Here is a 15,762-nt window from a genome sequence, read left to right as displayed (position 1 = left end):
CATGTAGAGGTCTGTAATTTTTATCATAGGTACACTTCAACTGTGAGAGACGGAATCTAAAACAAAAATCCAGAAAATCACATTGTATGATTTTTAAGTAATTCATTTGCATTTTATTGCATGACATAAGTATTTGATCACCTACCAACCAGTCAGAATTCCGGCTCTCACAGACCTGTTAGTTTTTCTTTAAGAAGCCCTCCTGTTCTCCACTCATTACCTGTTAACTGCACCTGTTTGAACTCGTTACCTGTATAAAAGACACCTGTCCACACACTCAATCAAATAGACTCCAACCTCTCCACAATGGCTAAGACCAGAGAGCTGTGTGAGGACATCAGGGATAAAATTGTAGACCTGCGCAAGGCTGGGATGGGCTACAGGACAATAGGCAAGCAGCTTGGTGAGAAGGCAACAACTGTTGGCGCAATTATTAGAAAATGGAAGAAGTTCAAGATGACGGTCAATCACCCTCAGTCTGGGGCTCCATGCAAGATCTCACCTCGTGGGGCATCAATGATCATGAGGAAGGTGAGGGATCAGCCCAGAACTACACGGCAGGACCTGGTCAATGACCTGAAGAGAGCTGGGACCACAGTCTCAAAGAAAACCATTAGTAACACACTACGCCGTCATGGATTAAAATCCTGCAGCGCACGCAAGGTCCCCCCTGCTCAAGCCAGCGCATGTCCAGGCCCGTCTGAAGTTTGCCAATGACCATCTGGATGATCCAGAGGAGGAATGGGAGAAGGTCATGTGGTCTGATGAGACAAAAATATAGCTTTTTGGTCTAAACTCCACTCGCCGTGTTTGGAGGAAAAAGAAGGATGAGTACAACCCCAAGAACACCATCCCAACCGTGAAGCATGGAGGTGGAAACATCATTCTTTGGGGATGCTTTTCTGCAAAGGGGACAGGACGACTGTCCCCTTAAGGGGAGGATGGATGGGGCCATGTATCGCGAGATCTTGGCCAACAACCTCCTTCCCTCAGTAAGAGCATTGAAGATGGGTCGTGGCTGGGTCTTCCAGCATGACAACGACCCGAAACACACAGCCAGGGCAACTAAGGAGTGGCTCCGTAAGAAGCATCTCAAGGTCCTGGAGTGGCCTAACCAGTCTCCAGACCTGAACCCAATAGAACATCTTTGGAGGGAGCTGAAAGTCTGTATTGCCCAAGCGACAGCCCCGAAACCTGAAGGATCTGGAGAAGGTCTATATGGAGGAGTGGGCCAAAATCCCTGCAGCAGTGTGTGCAAACCTGGTCAAGACCTACAGGAAACGTATGATCTCTGTAATTGCAAACAAAGGTTTCTGTACCAAATATTAAGTTCTGCTTTTCTGATGTATCAAATACTTACGTCATGCAATAAAATGCAAATTAATTACTTAAAAATCATACAATGTGATTTTCTGGATTTTTATTTTAGATTCCGTCTCTCACAGTTGAAGTGTACCTATGATAGAAATTACAGACCTCTACATGCTTTGTAAGTAGGAAAACCTGCAAAATCGGCAGTGTATCAAATACTTGTTCTCCCCACTGTATCTCTTGCCTGTGATTTAGCTGCAGGTGCTAGAGGCTACAGGCTGGCTGTTACTTCAAAGGGCTCCCCACAGGGCCCCGAGAAGACAGACATAATAGGACAGAATCAATTGTCTGATGCTGCACAACAACAAACAACAAGGACAGAGCAGTCACTTTACAGGGCGATTTATGATGCAATCGCTCTCAGTTCAATGAGCAGTTTCGTGATTTTTTCCCGAACCCTTCTTGGGTTCTCCCACCCCCAGTAAGAGTGTGATGTGATGTGTCTCAAATGGGCCGATGTTGTTTTTGTGCAGGCAGAGATCCCCATGATCGTTGGTAATCTGACAGCGTAGAAGAGCTGTTGATTTAACATGGGTTGATAGCACAGCGAATGTAGGAAGATGTGCATTCTATTATGTAAGGACATTGGATGAATGAAATAGGGTGAGATTGAAGATACTGTATGACTGTGTTTAATGCTTATTGTTTTGTTTGTAATCTTGTTTTTTCCGAACAATGGCTGTCTGAGATATTTTGTGATAATAGCTTGACTAGGATATTTGTAGCAAACAAGGCATTCAATTGTAGAACATTCAAACATTCCTTATGTAACTCATGCACTGTTCCTCTGTCACGCCCTGACGTATGGAACTCTTGTTTGTGGACTCAGGGTGTGTGAATCTATGTTTTCTATGTTTAGGATCTAGAGTTGTGTTTCTATGTTTGGCCGGGTGTGATTCCCAATCAGAGACAGCTGTCGCTCGTTGTCTCTGATTGGGGATCATACTTAGGTAGCCCAGTTGCCTACTATGTTTGTGGGATCTTGTTCCGTGTATAGCCTTGTATTGTGTATAGCCTTGGACTTCACGTTACGTTTTTTTTTGTTTTTTTGTGTGTTTAGTATTAAATAAACATGTTTGCATACCACGCTGCACCTTGGTCTGACCCGTCTCTCAACGTTCGTGACAATCTCATATGGAACCAATATTCTAATAACCATCAAGATGAGTCTGGTTTGATTACCCTCATGAGAAGTTAACCCATTAAGTGTCCTTTTTTAAAATCTCAGACATTTACCTAGGAGCCATTGACAGTATAAGGATATAAGAGTATGATCAGGTCTTTGCCTTACCATCCAGTCCACACGTGTGCGAGCATTCCGACCAGGCTGACCAATCAGACAGCTGGCAGTTGACGGGACACTCCACCACACAGGAAATGTTCATCTGCCACTTCCTCTCCAGGCTCAGCTATGAAAGAGCGGGATCATTTTCACTCAGTAACATTATCAGTCACAACACCTATCATAGTGGGGTTTTGCAACAGACTGTTACAGCCAGCCCAGACCCATTACTTCTGTCTGACCCCTAGGTAAACAGCCTATAATTCCTAGGAGCCTCTGGTTCTGTTCTGGCACAGGATGGGCACCCGGCTTGTTTAAACCCTATTATCACTGATTGAGCCGGACTGAAACTGGGCCATGGGTTCAATAGCAGTGAGGTTAGTCTTTCCACTACAGCCTGCAGCGGACAATTTGAGAGAGTCTGAATGGATTATGAATGAATTGAGTTGAATCTGATGGGACTACAGCAGTCCTCATGTGTAAACACTTCTAAATGTTTTATGGAGATACAGTACATGCCTGTCATTTTAATGGCCTAGAATCACTTGTGGCTGATACTGATCCAAAGAGATAATATATTACGTTACTGCTGCTCTGCTGAGCTAAATTAGCAATACTCTAAGGACACACAACTTCAAACTATTGACAGTACAGATGGTTCAGTTACTCTGGAAAAGGTCAAATTTCAATATCACTAGTATTGACTCAGTATTGACTTTCATCATAGTGTACCTGAATGAGAGCAAGGATCGTAATCAGGAGTTGGGGATAGAGCATTTAAGAGGGTCTCACCTCCTCACAGAACTTGAGGTCGACAGACTTGCCGTCGCTGCGTACACAATCCAGCATCCGCGTCTTGATGCCGTTCCCACACACAGCATTGGCACTTAGCTGACATGTGCTCCAGTCTGAGGGGAAAGGCAGACCAGTATGGAAATCACACTCAAATTCAACCAAAACTCACAAACATACACTGAGTATACCAAACATTAGGAACACCTTCCTAATATTGAGTTGCACCCCCCTTTGCCTTCAGAACAGCCTCAATTCGTCATGGGGCATGGACTCCACAAGGTGTTGAAAGCGTTCCACAAGGATTCTGGCCCTTGTTGACTCCAATGCTTCCTACAGTTGTGCCAAGTTGGCTGGATGTCCTTTGGGTGGTGGACCATTCTTCATACACACGGGAAACTGTTGAGCGTGAAAAACCCAGCAGCGTTGCAGTTCTTCACACCAACCGATGTGCCATACCCCGTTCAAAGGCACACATTTTTTTTGTGTTGCCCATTCACCCCTCTGAATGGCACACATACACAATCCATGTCTCAATTGTCTCAAGGCTTGATAATCCTTCTTTAACATGTCTCCTCCCCTTCATCTACACTGATTTAAGTGGATTTAACAAGTGACATCAATAAGGGGTCATAGCTTTCACCTGGATTCACCTGGTCAGTCTATGTCATGGAAAGAGCAGGTGTTCTAAATGTTTTCTATACTCAGTGTACAGTAACCAATGATTTATATATACACTAGATAGCTAACAGGGGGCGCTGATTTGAAGCCACCGCATCTCCATTTTACTACTCCCCCACCGTTGTAAGAAATAAGCTATAGAAATGTTTACCAAGTTTATTCTATTACAGACACCTTAATGCATACTTTGAAATTATATTATGTGAGCTAAACATACAAATAAGAATAAAATAAATATATAAGAACATTTTCCTTAAAGTATAATTTTTAGAGAGTAATAATGTTGCTGTCCCCAGTACAATATTAAAATACTTAAATACATGTAATTTTTCCCTTGAAACATTTAATTGAAATATTGTAGAGTTCCATTCATTCCTATGGATGACTCCTTCTTCTGGGGAGTACCAATATGCCCGACCGGTGGCTTCAAAGCCTTTCATGCAATATAGTGTTTATATACATAATTGGCCCAAACTTGAGATACACGTGCAAAGCTTCAATCATTACGCAAAGGGTACATTTGATGTCAAAGCCTGTTTTAGGCAGTTCCAACCCCAAGCCCTTTTCTAAAGATAGGATATTTACTCAGTTGAGTTTGATGGCAGTTGATTAGTTTGGCAACAGATGCATAGAGAACACCTCTAACACTTGAACTCATTAACTGAACAGAGTCATGACCGCTTGTAACACCTGCTCTGCCATGCTTTTGACAGCTAAACTAGGGCACATGACGGAGGAGCACGTAAAAAGCTCAAAAGAAACGCCCACGCCTATTTCAAGAGAAGTGGTGGAAAAAGTACTCAATTGTCATACTTCAGTAAAAGTAAAGACACCTTAACAGAAAATGACTCAAGTAAAAGTTAAAAGTCACCCAGTAAAATACTACATGAGTGAATGTCTAAAATTATTTGGTTTTAAATATACTTAAGTATCAAAAGTAAAATGTAATTGCTAAAATATACTTAAGTATCAAAAGTAAAAGTAAAATAATGTTATATTAAGCAAACCAAATGGCACAATTTTCTTGTTTTTTAAATTTATGGAAAGCCAGGGGCACACTCCAACACTCAGACGCCATTTGCAAATAAAGCATTTGTGTTTAGTGAGTCTGCCAGATCAGAGGCAGTAGAGATGACCAGGGATGTTCTTGTCATGAGCCCTCTCACTCCACTGGGTTACCACCTTAAGTTGTTTCCACTCTGCTCACCACTCTCTCTCTACTCAGCCTAACTAGCTCCACCTGTCCCTGCTCTGCTCGGCTCTAATTACTCTGCCAGCTGCGCTGCATTACCCACTAACCTCTCCCAGTATTTATAGCCCTGTCTTTCAGCTCTCCTTTGTCAGATCGTCTGCAAAGCTCACACCCGGAACCTGTGTGCTCGCGCTTCTGGCTCACCCTTGTTTTGTGACCCCGGACCTGCCTGATTCCTGGATACTCTTCTGTCCCAGGAGAACCAGACCTGCTTCCTGCCATTACGACTCCTGACTACTCTTCGACCCCGGTAACTCTGACCAGCCTTCTGCCTTGCTACAACGTATTTGGATTTCCCTTGAACTGTACTTCTGCCTGTTTTCATCCGCCCCGTTGTGTCTGTGTTTCCTCCCCCCCCCAGGACTTCTGGACCACCAACCACCGGCGTCATCGGACGCATCGCTGCCACTGGGGGGAGGCACAGACCCAGCACATCGGACGGGATAACCCCTGGAGCCTTCACTCACTCCCTACATCCCTTTCCCCTTAAGTTTAAATAAACTTTCTGGTGTGACGCAATTGTGGTCCTCTTGTCGTCTGTCTGAACCGTGACAGTTCTCTTGATAAGTGTGTGAATTGGACCAGTTTCCTGTCCTGCTAAGCATTCAAAATGTAAGGAGTCCTTTTGGGTGTCAGGGAAAATGTATGGAGTAAAAAGTACATAATTGTCTTTAGGAATGTAGTGAAGTAAAAGGAAAAGTAATCAAACATATAAATAGAAAATTAAAGTACAGATACTCAAAAAAACTTTACACCAAAACGTAAGTACTTTCACCACTCTTCAAGAAAGACATCAAGTTGTGTGTTGTGCCCCTTTCACATCTCCCATCACTAATTTCTCAGACACCACCTTGACTTTGCAGTTCAACCTGTTTAATACAGACCCAAAATAAACGAGCCTCTGAAGTGAAGCATATAATTTGAATCCAGAGAAGTTGGAGTCCCAGAGCCCCCAGTCAGATAACCACATGGCTCTAGTTAAAGCCAGGAAGCCTGTCTACCACGGAGGGGCCCGGGGATCACTTAAATGCCTGCAACACTCTGACAAAGATGAGTGGCTGTTTTTAGCGGCTGTTTTAGGAGCTCAACTCCTGCTGCAAAGCTTTGTGGCACTCGGGGGAGTGGAAGAGGGAGATTGCGGAGAGAGAGAGAGAGCGATTCAAAGAAGCAGAGGCAAGATGGTCCCTGGCAACATGAAATAGAGCATTTCCAGTAATGATCTCTACTGGTATTTTATTTACATAGTTACTGTGTGGCCCTGAAAAGCCTGGGTGCTGCTGGGAGCGGAGCGCTACATATTAGCAGTGGGGTTTTATAGAGAAGTGAGCAACAGAAGGAGAGGGATAGAGAGCTACGGTATTGAAGATAACACTACAAATCTCTGGAATCACAAAGGAGCCACCAAAAAATTAAAAGACTGTGCAGTTTAATTGGAGCAAGTGGTGTAGGAGTAGCACTAGATAGAGTATGCTGCACCAAGAGTGTGCAATATTAATACACTACCATATAGCGTGTATATAGATTTAAAAAAAACTGCATTAGTTGGGTAAAGTTATTTCAGTATGAGTAAAATTAGAACACTTAAAGGCCCAGTGCAGTCAAAAACGTGATTTTCCTGTGTTTTATATATATTCCACACTATGAGGTTGGAAGAATACTATGAAAATACTGTGAAAATGATGATAATGCACTTTTAGTGTAAGAGCTGTTTAAAAACACTGCCTGAAATGTCTGCCTGTTTTGGTGATGGAGTCACCAGGCGGTAAATAAGTTGATAGACCAAGAAATTGCTCTTTCTAGGAAGCTATTTTTGTTTCTTTTTGACCATTTTGACTGAAAACAGTCACAGTAAGGTACTTAATTGTTACCCAGAAATTATTTCATATTAAGATAAAAACATCTGCATTGGGCCTTTAAATAACAGTGTAAGTAGATAGCCACTGATAAGGGAAAGTACCTACTTATAGACAAACTAAATGGAAGATGTCAAAGTGGGATGTTCTGCGATTCATTCGTTTTTTTTTACCTGTGATGTTGTAGAAATAGTGAAAGCAGTTCAGGTTCAGACGACATGGCTCCTTCTCTGTGGTGTCTGGACATGGTCTCCCTGCTCCAGGTGACCTGATGGCGTAGGCTGTCCGTTTCCTGCTGTTGTTGTAACTGCATGGCTGAAAGGTAGGCACAATTTCACGTAAACATGGAGGGGTTGAGCAAAAAGGGGGAGGGCCGTGCATTTTTCTTATAGCGTAAATTATTTACAAATCCATATTGCAGCAAGTGATAAGAATTATACGTAGACAGATCACTGAGCTGGAACTAAGCCCTTTTTCAATGGAGAGACCTTGCTGCCATGATGTCCATATTTATTGAACATAAAAGTCGATTAAACTGTGTGAATTTGCAGGCTTCTGGATTATTTCCCAGTTTCTTGCTCCATATTTAATTTTCCTAAATAAATGGATTAAGGTTCCATGTTCTGATGTCATGCCATTCCCAATTCCCAGGACTGACAACTGTTCCATATCCTCTCTACTGGCATTCCCGGAATATGGAATTATTAGGAATTTGTTCCCGGAAAAAGTTGAGGATGCTTCTCAAATAGAAATTCCATCCTAACATTCCTTACATTCAATTTACACAGTGTGAGAGCGGAAAAAACGCTGCCTCTGGAATAACTCCATTGCTGGAATGTTTTGTTCGTCATGAATAAAACATAGAACAAGCCCTGCTGGTACCAGCGCGACTCCATGTCGAGATTGGAATTGTGGGAAGTCAGCATGTCAAGCACTTAAAGAGAATGGGGTGTGATTAACAATGGCTGGTGCCCTTTCAGGAAAACAGCAGGTGACGTCGAAACAGTTCAATCGCTTTTTTACAACCAATGAAATGTGTCAGAGAGGTAGGAGTGGACCAAGGCAGTATCCCACTGTTACTGCGGATAACTACTGGACTTTGATTGTATTCAGTATATGTACTATTTTATATTTTATATATATTTATATTTATGTCTATTTTACAGCTGTGAGACAACCATGGTCTGTCTATCTTTACCATGTTACAAAGGCTTCCCAGCAGTAATGACATGTTGGATGTGTCAGGCTAGAGAGTGAGAGTGGTTCATGATCCGATAAGAGCAGGTGCATCTGTTTCACTAGGGGATTTTTACATCCAGAAATACAATCACCTCCAGTGAAGTCTCTTTCAGGAGTAGTTACCTCGGTTTCTTTCCCTGTCTATGTTAATGGGTGAGAATTGGATAATGTGATTCACAGGCATTTGTTACCGTTCTACAGCACATATTTCTTTTTTATTATTTTTCTGCTTCTGTGGAGGAAGAAATATCATACTGTGAAAGACTCACAGTCCATTTATACTAAAACAAACAAACTCCTTATGTTATGTTCGAGTCTCTTTCAAAAAGTGAGAAATGGGTATCACAGTTGCAATCACAGGACTTCATATCACAGAATCAGTGGGTGAATTAAAAATACTCTCCTACAGATCCAGTGTCAGTTCTTACCACAGACATGTACCAGTGGTTCTTAGCAGGCTGCATCGACTCCAGAGAGGCCAACACTTTTGTACAGATCCAGGATACTTCTTACTACAGCCATCACATACACATCATACATACATGAATAGAGATGACTGGTCTCAGACCAGTTATTCTTACCAGGCTGCAGTGGTTCCAGCTGCCCCAGTCAGAGAGGACACAGTCCTCGGGGCAGGGCAGCCGGCTTCCCCGCGTCCCCAGGGGCATGTCCTCTGGGTCACACAGGTAGTCCTCCACAGACTCAGATGGACCGTCGATAGTGTTCAGCATACACCTACGGGATTGGCCCAGAGATGGGTTCATATGACCTTACATAGTCAAAATATTTTCCATTCAAATCAACTGTCAATCAAATGCAATATATTCTTCATATGAGGGAGTAGAACATTTCTTGGGATGGTTTTACTTAGTCTACATTAGTGTGATGTAGTGAAACGGTATAGTACCTGACTTTGCGTGTCTGGACGCCCTCTCCACAGTTTTCCTTCAGGTCCACGTTGCTGACCTTCCACCCACTCCAGGGTTCAGCCACCCACACATACTGACTACAGTCACTAATACAGGGCACAACCTCATACACCTGGGGGAAGGCACCAGGCAAGGGGTTTGACATTAATATGTATTTTATATGGTTATTACATCCGTTATAATTGAGTTTGGATGACAAGAATAGCGTCAATGATATTACTGTGTTGAGATGATTAAGACATTATCAGAGGTGTTTTGTTAGTGCTGATGTCCATCCTTTTTAATCTTACCAAGCTACATCTGTGAATGTTCTGTACAGTACTATGCACAAATAGAGATATTCTGTATATGTAACATTGTTGACAATATGAATTCATAATACAGAAAAGGGTCTTACCTGGGCCTATTGTGGTAAGCCGTATCCAGTGTGCATTGTGGAATGAAAGTGACATAGATTTGGTATAATTGACAAATGCAAATATTGAACTGCTAAGATCAAACATTTGATGAATGTGACATTGTAAATCAAGGCTGCCTCTGTGAAGACCCCTTTAGAGAATTCAAACAGTGACAAACAGATCAACATGACATGACTTTAATCCACTTCTCTGAATCTGTTTCTATTCATATTGAAGGTAAACTATTTCATTTCTCAAATCAGGAATCAGCCAGCTCACAGGGGCATTAGTGTGGACGGATCCATTTATAGCGTTCATTCCTCTGGCTCTCTGTTCTACCCAGCAAAAGCAATTTGGCAATCATGAGAGAAAGTCATGGAAGGTAATGCAAACTGAATATTTTCATGAATATTTAATTTGTTTCTCTCTCTCCTATGTGTTTGTAATAATGTGTTGCTAACACAAAAACTGTTTTTTATCACAAACAGTGCCTGAAAAACAGTATCCATATTAGGAAAAAATGGCATCCATATTAGGAAATCCCTCAGCTGTCAGACAAAATTCTTACAAGTAAACATTAACTAATTTCTACATTAGACAGCCTTGTGAGTGTTTATCATGCTGTACCTGGTTGATGTGGTCCAGTTTGGGGCAGGGTCGCCCTCCGTTGTAGGGTTTCTCCCGGAGCCACTTGGAACGCACTTTGACCCCGCTACCACATGACTTGCTGCAGCGGGACCAGTTGGACCACTCACTGAGCTTACAGTCTGAGGGACAGGGGATGATGCATGCCTCCTCAATGTAGCCTGCATGGAGGAGAGAGAGAGTGGTGTGAGAAGGGCCAGGAAAAGACAGGGGCCCATAGAGGCCCTCAGGAGCCCTAAGAAGCATAGCCTTTCCTTTCCATGGCATAGCATCTATTTCGGTCTGATTGCAATAAGGTTATGACATGTTATAAAACTCAATGGCATGTTCAGGACATTTTCATGAAGGAGTTAAAAGCACTGACCAAAAATAAAGTGTTACCTATTATTTTTTTTGTTTTCTGTTATAAACAATAATATTATAATAAACTTGTGTGTGTTGAAAATATTGTATGTGCAACTTAGACAAAATCCAAGGTGTAACGATATCACATGACCAGAAAGCCAATACTAGTACCAACAACATGAGCAAATAATGACTCAACTGTTGATTTACAGAGACTGTTGATTTACAGAGACTGTTGATTTTGTGCTATAACAATAGAGCTACACTCCAGGGTCTCATATGAAGCTGTTATATCAAGTCTAAAAATACACTTGAGCAGTGGTTTGGGTCCACTGTAAGCTTTTTCATGTAATCTATGTTTCCTCAAGTGGCTGACAGGGTCATGACATGGTAACTGGGGCTGGCTGGCTTAAGCATCTCACTCTGCTTATTACTCCTGTTTATCTGGATGCCTACATCCCCAATCCTGATATCCTGTGTCTGTCTGGACAAACACACAGAGGTCCCAGGCTAATTCACTGGAGGAGGTTATCCATGTGAACCACTGACTACATTTCAGTGGGGAACAACACATTTCTTCTCTATGCTTTCACGAGACAGTTGTTAAGGAACTGGAATATACAGTGTATTGTATAAGTTTGAGGGCTGGGTCTGAACTAAAGCTTAAGGCCTGAGGCTGAACTATTGTGTAACAGCATTTCCCTGTGGTCCAATCCAGATTTTAATTGGAAAACATCTAAATCAATGTAGTGAACACGGAAGGAGACAAAATGAAGTGTTTGTGCATAAAATGCACTTTTTGACAACATTCTGTCTTCCTGAAGACTCTCTCTAGGCGCTAGATTTGTGATTGATTGGAAGCCCTGGCTATTAAACTGCTGCCATTGTCAGCAGTATTTTACCCTGGAATCCTGTTCAAACATAGGAGCTCCCTGAGTGATGGGACAGACCACGTGACAGGAAGACGGGGTGGCAGGGAGAAAAGCCTCTCCGATCCCAACAGGGGTGACCCTAGTGGCACAGTGACACGTCTTACTGTCATGTGACATCACATACACCAGTGGAGGCTGGTGGGAGGAGCTATAGGAGGACAGACTCATTGTAATGGCTGGAATGGATTAATGGAACGGTATCAAACACATCAAACATATGGAAACCACATGTTTGAGTCCATTCCAATTATTCGATTTCAGCCATTACAATGAGCCTCCTCTGACACACACACCTCCCACATATCCCATTGACCTCTCCCCCCATTACACCCACAGTGGCCCTCAGTCCATCTCCACATCGCCCTCTCAGTGTCCTGCTGGGATCAGCATGACTTCTATAATCAGGGTCATCACCCTTGACCTCCCTCTCTAGTCCAGACTCCCTTAAAGAGGGGATGAACTTCCTGATTTAGCCTCGGTTTCAATTCTCCTTGTTAGGAAATGCAACATAAGACGAGATTTAGGTCTTGGAGGCGTTTTAGTTGTCTCATTAAATGCTTTTAATATTTCTATATGAATTTCTACAATTTATAGTTGGTTAGAGATTTTTAAGTTATTGAAATTTGGAGCTATTGACATTTTAAAATATTGTCCCATGTACATTGTGTAATCTACTGATTGTCCCTAACTAGCCCCATAAGGATGAGGAATGTCAAACCAAATTGACCATGGGCAGCTGCGCATTCCCAAATTGATGATTACTTGGATGCTGCAAGCTGTGGGCAGGATTGAAATAAACCCAACCCAAGGAAAACTGATACTGTACCCTTCATTCCGTGACGTATCATTTCTTTCCTAATTATCTCTCAAATCTCTGTTTGGACGAGACTGACTCTATGAGCAAAATTATCCTATTTACACTTCGTAGTACATTTTGACACTAGAACAAATGTTTCTGACTAATATCGATGCCACATAGGCCAGGTTATTTATTGCCTTCAATTTCTCTTTAAGCCAGCCCAATTAATTAAAATCACCCCTTATTCCATGTAGTTCAAGAACCATCACGAATGTGTTCCATCTCCTATACATGTACATTAACCCCATGCTACAGTTCGGTTCCTACAGTGCCAATTCCACTCAGTGGAATTAGTACCAGAGTTAAAAATATGGAGAATGTCTGTATATGTTTGATTAGTCCTACAGCTACAGTGTAAAGACAGTTTCAAACCAAAACACATTTTGATGTATAGTTGTCCGCTGTGTGTGTGCAGGGGTGTGGTGGAATGGGAGGATACGAGGTGGGTGAAAAACTGCATTCTGTATTCCATTTCTTGAGGGATTCATAGACAGGATGTGTAGCATCAAAAGTTTAATCGTACTATTTAAATATAAACATTTTTGGTTGCACAGCTTAGATTTAGCACAACCGATTGCGTTCACTTGATTTTTTGCTGCATCATTTTCAGCAGTTTGGAAGTGCCCCAGTCATCTCTTAATACCATGGCAGCCCCTCATCCTCCCACTATATTAGCTAATCCTCAACAGCGTTCTCCTGCCCATGTAGAGTAGTTCCCTAGCCCTTACTAATATGTCCGCCTCCAACAAAACCACCTCACCACCACAACCTCCCACACTGCTAGAGGTTACTGGTCCTTACCAACATGTCTGCCCTACTACTACTACAAGCCTCCACATATAGCGCAGATTCCCACAGTGACCTCATTCCCTCTTAACCACCCAATTCCTGTCAAGCCAAGGCCAAGGCCCTCAGAGCCATCCTATAGTATATAATCATAGAAAATGTCATAGCAGAGTAACAAAGTACAGAATCCATATTGTGAACATTATCAAGGTAAGGGGTGAGGTCTAATGAGGAGGAATGGCAATGTTCCTAATATGGATTCTGTGCACATGGTCACTAGTCAGTCTCCCAACCAACATATTTTTTACCCACCATGGAGACTTTAACAATTCACATGTGAAAATTTTAACCCCCAAAAATGAGAAAAACTCCATAGACTCCAACAAATCAGCAATAGATTAAATAGTTATCTCGAAGCATCCACGCCCTTTAAAAAAAGGAAGGTGCCTTCTAAAATAAAGTGAGCAGTAAAAGGACTGTGAATGTTGTAGCTGTGAGCAACACAGCCTTTTAGCGTTAATCCCTGCCTCTATTGATATCTGGGGGGAATGGAGATAACTACATTCACTGATCTCGATCACAGCCTGGGGCAATATGTCACCATACACACAGTGGTGGAGAGGACAATGTTTCCTCTTCTATTAGCATTAACCCTGATGATGGGAGGAGGATAGAGGGAAAGAGAGAGAGAGAGAGAGAGAGAGAGAGAGAGAGAGAGAGAGAGAGAGAGAGAGAGAGAGAGAGAGAGAGAGAGAGAGAGAGAGAGAGAGAGAGAGAGAGCTCAAAGACATTGCTCCTGCATTTTTAACAAAAAATATAGATTTAGAGTTAGACAAAGTAGGATTTTTTGGCAGGGACATATACAGGATGCTACCCTCCACAACATAACCTTTATTCCAAACCAAAACTCCAAACCTACAACCTGATTTTGGACGGAATTACCTGGAAAGCTTTCTACTACCAAGGATTACTATTCTCAAACTATACAGCAAATGCTCTGGAAAACAAACAGAAACCTGAAAACACCATCCAACCTGGAACTGAGTGAGTAATGTTTAGTATGAAGCTATTTTTCACTTTCAAAAACCAAGAAGAAAAATTCATTACAATGATATATTTTATATTATAAGGACTGAATTCTAAGGCTACCAAGCTTAAGCTTGCTACAAAGAGATACAATTTCAATTAGCACTGACGTGTGAAGTGAGAGGTGTCAAAGCCCTTGAGCCCAACAATGGCAGGAGAGTCGTACAGTCTACCCCAACTAGAGGCCTTAGAAGAGGCCTTAGAAGCACCCCCCACTGTTCAGAGGTCATTAAAATACAGTACCCTCTGAATGTAAAAAACGACAAGACACGAAAAGAGTACAAATTGAAACTTCTTTTGGGGAAGCACGAGACACTTTTTGCTGATTTGTATAAAAATGGGAACATAAGCAACCTTATCTTCCACACAGACCATCCCCTGGCATGGCACAGTGCTATACTAGCACACTACCCCTCTGTTAAGAGGGGGGTGTAGCGACGGGTGGAAACTCAGGATACTGGACAACGAGGACTCTGAGTCGTCTAATATTAATCTCTATAAATCTGGAACCGTTTTGATTCAAGGCAACACCAAACAGTTCCAGCTGGACTTTCACCTAATCAAAGAAATAGCTCAGCAGGAGAAGCTGTCCCTTGAGAAAGATACCCCTACCCCGAGCGGGTCAGACCAGACCTCTTCATTAAATAACCCCACAGAGCAACCCCAAGCAGAAACTCAACTTCCCAGCACAGAGTACTACTCCCTCATTGAAATGAAGGATAAATTCACCCAGCTGGAGGTAAGGCAGGTGGAGCTGGAACAGCAGGTGAACACACTCCAGTCAGCACAGACCCAGACAACAGTCCAGCACAACAACACCCCCTTAACTAGACCTGGAGAGCTGCAGGTGGAGAGAGACATGTCTGCACTCTGGACTGTGGTGAGACAACATCAACAGGAGAAAGAGCAGGAGCAGGAGAAGAACAGAGCACTAGAGGAGAGGATCAGAGTGCTGGAGGAGAAGTTGAGAACGATGACGGGTGACATTGAACAACCCATTAGAGAACAGCCCACCTCAGATCCTGGCCAAAGTCTCGACACCGCAGCAGAACAGTACACCCTAGACCCTGACCATAGCCTCGACATCACACCCAGACAAACAAATGAAGAACCCCAAGCCCTGGGGACCCCAACCCCTCTGAGCAACCCCCCAGTCAGACACCCTGATAGCCCTCATGACGACCCCCCACACCCACTGAGGACATACACAAGCCACAGATTGTACTCCTTATGGACTCAAACGGGAAATACATACAAGAAAATAAACTTTTTCCAAAACACACAGTGTCTAAACTCTGGTGTCCAAATACCC

At 42.7% G+C, this 15,762-nt stretch overlaps 1 protein-coding gene across 1 annotated transcript in view; it reads right to left on the bottom strand.

Moving 5' to 3' along the window:
- LOC121560547 (thrombospondin type-1 domain-containing protein 7A) overlaps window positions 1-15,762 on the bottom strand; it is a 122,033-nt gene that overhangs the window by 12,138 nt on the left and 94,133 nt on the right. Inside the window, exons 14-20 of the mRNA XM_045214566.1 lie at window positions 10,425-10,603; window positions 9,797-9,802; window positions 9,378-9,511; window positions 9,052-9,205; window positions 7,405-7,546; window positions 3,446-3,561; window positions 2,663-2,780 (exon numbers count right to left, since the gene is read on the bottom strand). Coding sequence (XP_045070501.1) covers window positions 2,663-2,780; window positions 3,446-3,561; window positions 7,405-7,546; window positions 9,052-9,205; window positions 9,378-9,511; window positions 9,797-9,802; window positions 10,425-10,603 — 849 coding nt within the window. The remainder of the gene's footprint in view (window positions 1-2,662; window positions 2,781-3,445; window positions 3,562-7,404; window positions 7,547-9,051; window positions 9,206-9,377; window positions 9,512-9,796; window positions 9,803-10,424; window positions 10,604-15,762) is intronic.

This window comes from Coregonus clupeaformis, unplaced genomic scaffold (genome assembly GCF_020615455.1).
Source record: "Coregonus clupeaformis isolate EN_2021a unplaced genomic scaffold, ASM2061545v1 scaf0281, whole genome shotgun sequence".
Lineage (NCBI taxonomy): Eukaryota > Metazoa > Chordata > Actinopteri > Salmoniformes > Salmonidae > Coregonus > Coregonus clupeaformis.
The sequence above is the reverse complement of the archived record's forward strand: the minus strand, read 5'-3'. Positions and strand labels throughout refer to the sequence as shown.